Raw genomic sequence first — 14020 nt, 5'->3', positions numbered from 1 at the left:
GACGGCTAGCGCAGATAGCCCTCGTGTAGCTTTGCGCGAAATTCAAAACAAAACAAACAAAAACAAAACAAATAACAGAAACAAATACTGATGTATTGGTTATAACTGAACATATGCTAAACAATAAGAATTCTCTTAAATGTATTGAATGTACTTCAATTAGAATAGACAGACTCAACAGAAATGACCCAAACAGGAGAACTGTAGTAATATATTAATCAACCCCATCGGTGACACAGATAAGGATTGAATCAACAAATGAATGTATAATAATATATATATCCATCTCTTAAATGATAATTGTATTACAATAGCAGGAATATATTGTTCTCCATCTAAAACAATATATATGAATTTATTAAATAAGTTAAATCAATATAGTAAAAGCATAATAATAATAATAATAGGAGACGTTAGTAGCAAACATAAAGATTTTGGATGTAATGAAACTAAACAAAACGGAAGGAAGTTACTGGAATTTTTAGAAAATAGTGACAATGTGTTGTTAAATGATACCACTCCTACACACACAAGTATCTCGCATAATATCTTGGATTTTCGTATAAGCTCATCACAAATTAGTAATAAATAAGTGCTTATATATCAATGTGGGATTTGATTTAGACAGTGATCACTTATCAATAACATGTCTTTTATCTCGAACTTCATCATGATAAACATATAAGAAAAGGAAAATTTGATTATAAAAAAGCAAATTGGGAAGAATATGCAAAATTATTAGATCAATTATTATCAGAATCAACAATAAATCTATCCAAGAAATCATCAGATATTGATGACTGTTGTTAAAGAATTACTGAGTGCTTTACCAAAGCTGCAGAACAAACTATACAAAAAAAAAAAAACATACACAAATGGCAACAACACACACAAATGATAAACACGATAAAAGAAAGTCGCCACCTAAAAAGACAATATATGAATATTAGAGATCCGTTCATCAAAACTCAGATTAATATACTAAGAAACAAAATTTGGAAATGAAATAAAGCAATTTAAATAAGACAAGTGGGACATTTTTTACTCGCAATTTTAAACGAACACACAGACCCAAGGAAATTTTAGACACTATGAAACAATTCACTAACAATCAAAACAGTACAAAACTTATCCGATCTTAAATCACGAAAATAAAATATCGTATACAAACACACAGAAAACAGAAGTTTTAAAAGAACAATCAAAACAGTACAAAACTTATCCGATCTTAAATCACGAAAATAAAATATCGTATACAAACACACAGAAAACAGAAGTTTTAAAAGAACAATTAATAAATACATTTAAAACGTATAATAAACTACATATGGATACAAACTATTTTAACACAGTAAATTAGTACATTAAACAAATTTAACACATCAACACACCAAATTTCCCAGCTGTTTCTATTAATCTACAAAATTCACAAAAATGTAATAATGATTATGAAAGCCAAATTATAAACATAATAACTAAAATAAAAGTAATTACATCTATAAATCATACAAAAATAAAGCTCCAGGTGAGGATTGTATACCAATCATTCTCCTCAAAAAGGGTACTCAGAAATTGTTTGACCACCCAACAGCATTATTTAATTTATCCTTAAACTCTAGTTATATCCCAGCCTTTTGAAAGCAAGCAAAGTTCCTATGTTCTTAAAGGAAGGCAAACCAGCAAATAAACCGGGAAGCTACCGACCAATCAGTTTGACTATTTGTGTACGAAAAATTTTAGAAAGAACAACTAGAAATAGGCTGTCCACTTTTCTGGGTATCTCATCAAAATTACCTGAAGTTCAAAATGGTTTGAGAAAATTTTGACAAACATCAAATCATTTATTTAGATTAGTGAAACCATAATAGATAGTTTTAACCAAAATAAATGCACTGTCGCCTGCTTTCTCGATATAAAGAAAGCATTCAACATTGTATGGCATAATGGCTTAAGATACAAAATGAAACAAATTGATTTATCGACAAGTATTATTCACTGGTTGTCTAACTTTTTAGATAATAGCAAATATCGAGTGAACATGGAGGGCATCTACTCGGAGTATTTTACTCTGGAGGCAGGTGTTCCCCAAGGAGAGGTAGTTAACCCTATCCTTTTCATCAAGTATGTAAGCGATATACCATTAGAAGATCCAAATTTTAGCCTAACCTCACAATATGCAGACCATGTGGCGATATGGAAGAGTTCCACGACCCCTTCGATTGCAGCTACAAACTTGCAGTCAGTTCTAAATCAAATTGTCAAGTATTATCAAAAACATAGAATAAAAATACATGTTCCAAAACTAACCTAATTCTATTTTCAAAATCAACAAAAAACGCTTAGAATCCCCCCCCCCTCCGAAATATACTTGCACGTAACTCTTTTACTATTTACATGTCGTCACATCAGCAAAATTTCTTGGAGTGACATATGATTCAATGTTAACTTGGAAAAATCCAATCAGAAACATAATATGGCAAGGACAACAATATACCAAGATACTGTCTTGTAAAAACACAGAAAACATCCTTGAAGAATCGTAAATAATATTTTTTACGACAGCGGAAGTCACGCGACGCTGGGAGCATGCGTGCTGGAGTTTCTCGAAGGATCATGAAGGCCCGAGTGCATTCGAGACACCCTCTTTTTAATATATAAGCCTGGCGAGAAAAACCAGCGCGATCGGCAGATAGATTGAAGATATAGATAATTGTGTCAAGCGAACAGTAGGCATCATAAGTAAAGTGTGTGAATCACTGTGATTTATAGCGTGTGTTATATAAGTAGTTAAGTTTAACGTACTGATTGGAAAGTCTGTGTATTACTAAAAGTTGTATTGAGGAAGAATAAACTGGATTAATCAAGAAAGGACTTGTATCGCCGAAGTTTCTCGGAAAGAATTTATACCGGAAATTATCAAACAAGCAGATAAGTAACAATACATACGACCAGCAGTAGTAGAATATACCTGTTCTGCTGGGACTAATGTAGCACCAACATATTAAGAAATTACAGACTATACAAAATGCAGTAATTACCACAGCTTTCAGAGTACCCAGAGCAACAAACCTAAAATTCATGCATAAATACGCATATATAAAACCAATCCACGACAGACTCATAGACTGCTCCTTAAAATATTTCGATAAAGATTTATATGAAAACGACTCACTAACCTCAATAGATTGCTATATCATACATGATGATGATAGTCCTAAGTATCTCTCTCAACTTAATATTTACTACAAGAAAAAGTCCACCTGTACAAGACTATAATATATCGCTTAGTTTTACCTATCACAAGTATATTTAAAAAGAGTATTATATGTGAAATATGCATCTAGAAACGACTTCAAGAGAAAAAAAAAAGCATTTTACTATGGAAGTGTTTGTGAGTGTAAATGATCAAATGAAGAGTAGTAAATTAGCACTAAATGCTATAAGCATTCTATTTATGGACAAGAATCTGAAGAAGGAAGTAGAGTCAGTGCTTAACATAGTGTTCAAGACTTGATTTCGTAAATATTTTATAGCGTTTGACAGTTTAATATACAATGGTGAAGGAAGGAGGAAGAGGTCTGAACAGAACCTGACACTCCCAGTTTGCGCACAACGACCAAATACTCATCCAGGCAGACAATTCGGCAATTTCAAATCCGCGTCGAATGGAAACCCAAGATTGAAATTTGGTGACGAAGAACTCAGTTTTTAGAAAATAAAGTTTGGAGACGGCTTGAATAGGTAGTGAAAGAAATTTTATTACAAATGTACAACGTTTTAACAAACCCGCGACCCACAGATTGCGAGAAGAGCACTATAACCTAAAATACAAAACAAAAATATCCAAAACAATAAGATACATTTAAGGATTATCAAAATATACTGATAATAATAATCAAATGAAAATATGCATTATCTAGATAAAGCCAATTATCTATTTTGCATCTTCAATACTTTTATGTAATAGGCTCAGAGGGCCTTAATATTCAACCTAATGGAATGAAATTGTATGTTTTTTACCTAAAAATAATAATGGAGAAATATTAACACGATTTAAATGTTTAAACGATATTAAAAGAAATAATGTAACTTACGCGTGTTCACATTACTAATCTGGAATAACTGTTCCGCATAAAACTCGGCAGATATTTTAAGAATTTTAATTCGCTCCCTTTCAACACTGTACCGAAACATTGATTTTGAGTGCCAAAATAGTACACCAGATGGCTTTCCCTAATATTCATGTGACTTTGACATCTTGCGAGATCGTAAAATGGCGCACGTCGATACGGTTGAAAAAGTTTACACGTCCTTTTGTCTCTCTCTCTCTCTCTCTTTTAATGCATGTTTTAAAAAGAATATAAGTGCTCACAATAAAAACATGCAAGACAAATGTTGCAGTGGCAACGAGTATGTGAAGCTCGATTACGAGCTGTGCAGAGAAAATTATGAAAGTTTGTTCACACGACGTCTTTACACTCACTTTTCAAATTGTTCTTGTACATGATTCACGTGTTATTCATGGTCAAAACGAAATATGGCTATACAAAGGTACGTGTTATCAAAAAATGAATATTTTTTACAGTGTCTAATAAACAAGATTTCGCGAGGTTTTCAAACATAATGGAATATCCTGTAGCAAAATAAGAAAATTGTTCACACTATAGTTGGTCAGACACAAATGCTTGTGATGGAACACTAATCTAACAAATCTGCCGAATTAGCTTTCTGATCTTTATAGTAAATTTAATCAGGAAAAATGGCAGAAATAGTACGTTCATACTTAATTCTACATCCGACATTATCTGATTTGTTATGGATGAAATGTCTAGTATGAACACGACATTAAAATATCACTCACTATTGTGCAGAACATGCATATTGTAATGACAGAATCCTCGCATCTTACCCCGGGCGTGACTAAGTGATAAGAGAGGACATTCTGAGGATTTGTGGTTCGCATCACGTTGCCTCAAAGTTGCATTCCACACTTTAGGCCGTGGATGTGTTATAATAATGGCTGCCAACTCTAGCCATTTGATTACAAATGCTGATGGTTAACCGTTTTCACTTTGGTCTAGTCCACAGTGGCTCAGTAGTAAGTCTAAAGGCTTATAACGTTAAAACCCGGGTTTCGATACCTGTAGTGGGCATAGCACAGATAGCCTATTGTACAGCTATGGCCTTAACAGCAAACAAACAAAAATCCAAAAACAGATTTGTTTTTATTAACTAAGTGAAATATATAGCAAAACTTTATATTTTGTCAAATGGCACTGTTTGATCGGATAATGTATATCTTAATTAAAGAGATAAATACCGGATGATTTTCTGTAAAACAAATGAAATTACAAAAATAACATTTTCAAAACAGATTTTTTTTCTATTATATAAATTAAGTAAAATGCAACACTTACCATTTTATGTTTTGTTAAAAGGTAGCATTTAATTTGATCACATCTACTTTTTACAATTTGTTTTTTAAAAATGTTTCAGTTTACTTGAAAATACAAATACAATATATTTTTTAGATATCTGATCAGTGCAACTTTTTGTGCTAAGACATAAAGAGCTCATGTCACACGGTTAAAATTAAAAAAAAATAGTGGTGATTTTCGAAACCTTTTTTGATATAAAACAATAAAACAGCTCAAAAATCACATACAAATAAAAGCATCACTGATTCTTTTCATGACACATAAGAGATACTTAAATGTAAAAGTATCTGGTCAGGCAAGTGGTTTAAACTTCTGTGATGTGAGTTATAGTTCAAAGTTCGTAGGATATTGAAGGAACATTAGCTCATCAGATTAAGAATTCTGGACAAGAAACTTCGTTTTTCGTCTATACATATTTTATGTATTAATTTTATGTTAGCCTACATCGAACGCATGATTTAAAGTTTAATTTATGCATGTTGCACGTTCGTTTATAGTTTTAGTTTATTTTAGTAACTATAAATGCATACGTTCGTATTTTAATATGTACAAAATTAAAACGTTTGGAAAAATGTTTTGTTTAATCCAAAACGAGATTATTTGATTTATAAAGTTTACTTCTCCCCCACGTAGTTGATCAAATATTCATTTGTTTAGTTGATCGGCTATTATTTTATTTAAACTGACTCACGTGACCTCAGGTCCGAGGTCAGTAATATCATCGCTCCCCACCCTTTCATTTTATTTATTAACTTTTGCTGATTTTTCATAAAAGAAATTTAGGTGATAAATTTCTCCATGAATCCATGAAAAAGCAGTAACCATTTTAGCTCATAAGTAGTACGCATTTTTGGTGAGCTTTGGAATATCCCACTGCCAGGCCCCGGGGTAGCTGTCCCTTTGCCCCCCCCCCTCTCTCGTCAGCCCTGTGTGACCTTTATACAACTTTTTGTATAGACACAACAGACAGCTACATTTGTTCGTTCGTACATATGGACTGTATTTACAAATCCAAGCGATAGAACTCATGCAGCTTAAAATCCATCGATTAAATTCTTTATACTTCAAGCACATTTGCTATTGCAGATAGTTTGTGAAATCGTTGTTTGTTTACGTTAAATACTTTCCCATTGTGTGTTAAATGTCGAGTTTATACTTTTGCGTCAGCGAGTCACATGACTACTGTGACGCAACGTTTCTAGAACTATCATGTACTTTGGCGAATAATCTAGTATTTACTGGATATAGGGTGGTCGGGTATATATAAGAGGGGGACAACGTGACGCGGGATGTAATGTGTGTATAGATATTGTGTAAGTGATCTGCAGTCAGAAGTATTATTGACGTTCGTTAATATAGCGTTTGTTTTAGCGCGATTGTTGAAGTTGAGTGTATCGGTAAAGTTATATTCGGAAAGAATAAACCAGTTTTATTAAGAAAGGACTTGTGTCGCTTAAGTTTCGTCGGAACGAAGTTACGGAAAATCAATTAACAAACGGAGATGTAACAATATTAAACTTTGTCAGGTTTTTATAAGGCCGGGATGCTTTACAATAAACGGACAGCACACAATAAACTTGTTTTAAAATAATATATTCGAAACAAATTAAGTGTATTTACAAAACTTCGTTACACTATTGGTTAAGATAGTTGTATACTGAGCTTTAAATAATTGTCTCTTTTTCGTCAAGGTCACACAGGCGGGTTCAAATTACTTTACAACGCCCTTTGACGAGACAAATTATTCTCCTCTACTCTATTGTTACAATACAAGGCTTTGACCAGTGATAGTAATAATTACAAGGGTAAAAAAGACAAAGAATCTCACACAAACAGGTAAAAAAGTAAAAAAAAATCCTATATTTTAGGAATGGTATGAAATGACAAATTCCAAAATAAGCGTTTTACTTTTTTATTATCACTTACATGCCTAACCCCTGTAAAACAAAAAAAATTACACAAAAAGGTAAAAAAGTAAAAAAAATCCTATAGTTTAGAAATGGTATAAAATGACAAATTCCAAAATAAGCATTTTACTTTTTTATTATCACTTACATGCGTTAGGCTTGGCTTAGCTGTTATTGATACTGTTTTACAAGATACTTTTTGACTTTTGTATTTGTTTGTTTCTTTGTCTATTTTTACCTTTGTCTTTTTTCCGTTGTCTTTTTTACCCTTGTCTTTATTATCTAGATTCGCTTGTGACACTCACTTTAAAATTACCACTATAACTGTTGATTATCACAGTTATATCCATAGCTTTAAATAATTGTCTCATTTTCGTCAAAGTCCATACAGGCGAGTTAAATTACTTTAGAACATCTTTTGAAAAGACAAATTGGTCTCATCTATCTCTGTTATTACAATACAAGCTGGGAAACTCACTTTAGAAATCGATCGTTACATCTAAACTGGCATGCAATTTAACTTCACTTTTACTTTCACTTTCATTAACTTTCTTACGTAACATAGCTTGGTCGCCTATATATATATATTGCCCGACTTGACTGAGACCTAGAACTTTCAACAAACTACGAGACGTTATAATGTAACAATACACACTTAAAAAAAACAGAAAAAATTCAGAAGGTTCGAGTAACGTGATGTCAATTCACAACAACTGAACTACACAACAAATGATGCGTAAAAAGTTGCGTAAACAAACCTGCGATAAATTATCACTTCTAAGAATATTAAATTCAACATTCGCGCTTTATAACTATCTAATTCATAACTCTCTTATTAAATTTATATGAAACAGTCATGTATATCTAACAAATTTGTACGACAAAAGATTTCGAGTTTGTGCACAGGTAAGATCACACAATTTTAACTTAGTTTATAAATGATAAGTACTGATTTAGTGCACAGATTTTGCGTCTCTATATGACATGTAATATACTGAATTTATTAATATAAAACATTTTTTATATCTTTTGTTAAACTGAGATTCAAAGAACAATGAAGTTTTCTGTTTCACTTAGTCTATAGTACACTGTTTTTGTTGTCACTTCGTAGCTATGAAAACGAGTATAGTGAGATAAAAAAAATTTTTAAAAATGTGCAAAATAATGGATTGTATTTTTATAAGAATTAGCTGATAAATACTGAGCTAGGTGTAAAAATAAAGCTGTTCTGGTAAAATTAAATATTTGCGTTTGTTACTAAGTACATGCATTCGAATATAAACAGATTTCAAAACTACACACACACAGATTCACAAAATAGATTTATTCCTGTTATAAAAAAAGTTATGAAACTTTAAAAATATACACACAAAAGCCAGTGGTTAGTTTTTTTCAATTTAAGAAACTGAAAACAAATGGTTTACGATAATCTTTAAACTGGGGATGCAGACAAACGAATCGCTTACGTATAACCGGATAACCTAAGTGAATAACCTCCAGGAATCTAAAAAAAAATGTTTAATGAACTTAATTACGCAACTTCTATTCAGCTGTTAAACAACGGAAATCCTATATTATTCAACTGACTCCAAATAAGGTATTTTTATTTGCATTCTGTCACTGGCTCATCATTAAGCTGATTAAACAATAATTCTTAAAGTTTGAAAATAAAGTTTTTTCTCTTTAATATATATATATGTTCGTCAATCACTCAAATGAACTGATAATTTTTCTAGTTATTTGTAAAATATATATTTTAGTGAGTTAATCATTTATTTAAAAAGCTAATTACACTCTACAGTCATGAATTTACAGGGAATTTGGGTTATTCGTCGTATATACATTTGGGCTAAATTCTATCATTGAATCATAAGAATAAAGTCTTAAATGTTTTGTTGTTGTTGTTTTAAGGTTGTGGACTACTATCCCATTCGGATTTCTTAGATAGGATATTAAAAATAATGTACTTCGTAAATCGTTGACATCCAAATAACAGATATATATATAGGTATCTACACTGATAAGAAACGACAGACATCGTTTAAAACAAAGATTATGAGACTTAGTATTCAATGAGAGGGGATCTTGTTGGGGTTGAAAATATGTAATTACTTAGAAAAAGGGAGCAAAACGTTGAAATTGATTATCAAGAGAAATTAACTCCAGTATAAGACCAGAAATATTGTGATCTCATAATTACGGTGCCTGGCGTAGGTTGGTGGTTAGGGCACTCGATTTGCAATTTGGGAGTCGTGGTATCGAAACCTTTCATCGATCACGCCTAGCCTTTTCAGGCATGTGGGCGTTAAAAGGTAATGGTCAATCCGACTTTTAGTTTGTAAAGAGAAGCTCAAGAGATAGCAGTGGGTGGTATTGGGTAGCTATATTATTTCTAGTCGATCACTTCAAAATTAGAATTAGCTAGCGCAGATAACCCAAAGGTATCTTTGCGCAAAACATCTACAAACAAAGATTTTGTAATTATAAAATGCGTACTCCTTGTATTTATTTGTAATTAAGTGTTTAACACTAAAATTAGGTGTTTACTTCTAAAAAAGCAATGAATTTTTAACATATGAAAAAAAAAGTTGTAAATTTTTGTTGTTTTTGAACGATACAATTTATTAATTCATGGTTTAGAAAAACACGTTGGTTCAAGAAATCAGTTTAGCACAAAGATACGATATGTTATCACCCGAGCGTTTTCGAAAGATGAATCTTTCTTCTTCAGGAGCAAACTGTAGATTCTTTACAAGACAACGTTACTTATAGAGAAACATAACCTTTAAAAAAACGAAAATTTTATTAGTCCAAATATTATTTGAAATCACAAGTTTCTTAAATATTATTTTACGATGTGAATGATCCCAGTGGCTCAACTGTAAGCTTGAGGGCTCATACGTTAAAAATCGAGGTTCGATACATTTAGTGGGCCCACTGAAGACAGCTTATTGCGTAGCTTTGCACTATAAAACTAAAAACAAGATGCAGTTCGAATATGAGTTAGGACAAAATAGATAATATATCAATGAACTATCAAAAGAGGCGAAAAAAACAACACAAACAAACTGCAAAACCAGTAACTTAATGATCAAATATAATTCGTTTCTGAACTCATAAAGCTTAGTTATAACTTTATAGAAACACAGTCATACATTTTCAAGAGTGACAATCACGAAATCATATATTGCAGTAAAACTGTATACAAAAAAGTTGAAAATGCACATATAAGGAACACCCCTACAGTGGCACAGCGGAAAGTCTGAATACTTATAACGCAAAAAAAACAACAAAAAAAACAGGTTTCGATACCTGTGGTAGGCACATTACAGATAGCCCATTGTGTAGCTTTGCGCTTAACTACAAACAAATTCACACATTAAGTTATAGTATAATGATTTCACGTAAAACTACACATTCAATGCCAAAGTCAGAAGGACATGCAAGGTTGACTAATATAAAAAATATTCCCGATGACGATTTGCAAAAATAACTTTTATTTTATTAATTCATAACCGCTTACAAACTTGTACCTGTAAAGTGACCACACCAATTTCAAATTCCGATATTATCAGTTGCACGACGCTAGATGAATGACCGAAAACTCGGAAAAAATTCCGCTAGGGATCGCATAGAATGTCAGTCTTCTTTAACATTTACTAAACTATCATTTTGACGCGAATAAGTAAAACAACTTTAAAATTTTTTTTTATTATACTGTGTGATAAGTATAAGTATACGGTGAACGTTTATTATACTAAAACAATAATTTAACATTTTGATTATAAAATAAAAAAACAACCAATTTAAATAACAAACAAAAACTTGTTACTAGATTGTGCCTTAGGTGGTAATTTCATGCATGCTTATCGTTCCAATAATCTAAAACCTCCCAGAAAATCCCCTGTCATTAACCTTGCTCTTCAACAGGCAGAAACAGGTTATATTGCAGTGACAGTGTTGGAGGTCATCATTTGTTGGTAGAATTGGTTCTCTTCACTCCTCAAGGAATCGTTCACATGTTACAATATATTGCAGGTAAGTACAAAATGCTATATATATATCATATATGTTTTTTAAATATAATTGAGAAATGGCATTCGGTAATTTTATTTTAGTGTATGAATTGTATTGTCTGCTAGTTAAGCGAATTATGAAGATATGAATATATATATTTGTTTGTGTTACTTTACAGGCTTGTAAGAAAATCCGAAATGCAGAAAATTATCATTATATGTACTGCGTTGGTTGTATGTGTTCTTCTGGACAGCACAGAATCTGCTGTCAAGGATTTTTCAGGGTATGATAATACTTACTAACAATTGAAACTGATTTACAAATCTTTATCTATATATAGCTATGCAAAATGCTGTTTTTGTTCTTTACAACCTACCTACATGTTTCATTGAGCTTTCTCGTGTTTTATCAATAGGTGTTTTTTCTCATCCTTTAATATTCGTTCAAGTGTTTGAGTCATTGATGTGAGTTTTCCATTATTTTGTTCAATAGTTTTGTCTATTGTATCTCTTATTACTTTCTTACTATACCTGTGTGTTCCTCTTTCTTTTGTTTGTCCATGTATCTTGTACATCAGTCTCTTTGTTAATTTACTTGACATTTTTTTCTTCACTAATTTCTGGCGCTTTGTTATTATTTCGCTGTGTTAATTAGATTAACTATCGAGTTTGATGCCAAATTGCGTTTTTATACTCATTGTGTAAATAATTTAAATAACTTTTAACTCAACTTCTTTTTTAAAACATCTTCGCTGCTTAAATACATTTCTGTTAGGTCTTTTCTGATGTGCTTGTTTTTTAAAACTAATTGATATATTTGCTATTATATTTTGGGGCCTTGAGTATTCGTCAACTTCTGATTTACCTTGTGTTTATATTTGTTGTGCAAACGTAACGGGGAGAACTGCAGAAAGCCAAGTATTGACAGAACCGAGCTATATATGTTAATAATAAGGAATAGAAATTTAAGGTTCTTTCGCCAGAATTATACATTTTAACTTAGTTGTTTTCTTTTTTAATTGGTCTAACATTATTACAAAGAATTGTCAAACTTTATTGTTAAATTTGTCCTTTGATAAAAAATAATGTTTTTTTTTTGTTAGTTAACAAACTCATAGGTTGGTTTTTAATAAAATCATTTTAGAATTGCATATATCTTGGTATTGAGATTAAACATGGTTTTCGAACAAAGATAAATATTTTAAATTCAAAACTCTTTATTCTCGCAGGCATAAAGTGATCGGTGCGTTTGCAAGTAGTGAGAAAGAACTTGATGTCTTACGACATCTGAGAAAAGACCCAAAGGTAAGATCCAAGTGTCATAAGAGCTATATATCAAACATATATATTTAAGATATATACCAAATGCTCCTTAAACCAAGGTTTTAATGGTTGGAATTAAGATTATGTTTTTAACATGGGAGAACATGGAAATTTAGATAAATTTCAGTGGAACTAGATGATAGTAACTTAAAGTTAAAAAGAAAGTAACTGAATCAGGACTAATCGAAATAATTTAAGGTCTTACATTTTCTTGTAAAACAGGCTGAGATTATGCTGTTGATTTTTATAACAATACGCACAATTATTATCTTTATTTCCAGAAAATAAAACTATGTTAAACATAATATGGATTTTTTTTTTCCCAAATAAGTGAAGTTTCAATCATTTATGTTTTCGAATAACAAGAGAAGCCTTTGTTAAACTAAGCGACGAATAAAGACAACATTATCATCAGTGATAAGTGAGATGTCATTTTTTTTAATGTTACGAGAGTATGCATTTATTTTATCTATTGAGGTGGATTTTTGGAATGAGCCGATCGAGGAATACGAAAAAGTCAGCATTCACACTTCCCCGGACGTGGAAAAAACAGTGCTTAAAGAACTGAGTGATAATGGAATAGATTTTTATATAATAACAGATAATCTGAAAAGGTAAGTTTAGGAAATTATACGATGTTAAGTGTGTTTAGATGTAACAAATGAACACGAAAATAGTCAAACAAACTATTGAATAATAAACATTTTTATTAATTTACTTTTAAAACAATTCTACACAAAGCTTTAAAAAGCTACAATATTCCTCTAAGTAAATTATACTAAACCATTTTAAACCTTACAAACGACAACAAAAATAATCTATATAATTCGTTAGTTAAATTAAATATTTTATTTATTTTTCGTTTTGCAAACTGTTGTGTTAAACTAGTGTAGAAAAACCTTTAATAACATACAGCATTGTCAAAACTTGTTTACTTTGTTTTTTAATTCTAGTTTTGTGAGAGAAATACGTTTGACGATTTGGATACTGAATTCTGATGTGTATCAGGAGCTTTGTTGCCAAAATATAACCACATATGAATGCGTTTTAAAATTTTTGAATCAGATATTTCATATTCATAATTGGTTAATATTGTTACGTCTCCGTTCGTTAGTTAATTTTCCCTAAATTCGTTCCGAATACAACTTTACGATACACTTAATTTCAACAGTCGCTCTATAACAAACGCTCACGTCTCACGTGGCCAACAATAGTTTATCCGCACACATTCAATTACTCATTACCTCTGTTCCGTCACGTTGTGACCATCTTATATATACCAGACTACCCCCAATCTAGTAGTCTCCCGATAATTCATGAAAGTACGAGAAGGAGT

At 31.4% G+C, this 14020-nt stretch overlaps 1 protein-coding gene across 1 annotated transcript in view; it reads left to right on the top strand.

The window, feature by feature from the left end:
* Positions 1-2038: 2038 nt before the first annotated feature.
* The window catches only part of LOC106463052 (carboxypeptidase B-like), a 47245-nt gene continuing 35263 nt past the window's right edge, over positions 2039-14020 (top strand). Inside the window, exons 1-3 of the mRNA XM_013923026.2 lie at positions 2039-2121; positions 12591-12666; positions 13162-13298. Of these exons, the coding sequence (XP_013778480.2) occupies positions 2039-2121; positions 12591-12666; positions 13162-13298 (296 nt within the window). The remainder of the gene's footprint in view (positions 2122-12590; positions 12667-13161; positions 13299-14020) is intronic.

The sequence above is a fragment of the Limulus polyphemus genome, unplaced genomic scaffold, assembly GCF_000517525.1.
Source record: "Limulus polyphemus unplaced genomic scaffold, Limulus_polyphemus-2.1.2 Scaffold50, whole genome shotgun sequence".
NCBI classification, from domain to species: Eukaryota; Metazoa; Arthropoda; class Merostomata; order Xiphosura; family Limulidae; genus Limulus; species Limulus polyphemus.
The sequence above is the reverse complement of the archived record's forward strand: the minus strand, read 5'-3'. Positions and strand labels throughout refer to the sequence as shown.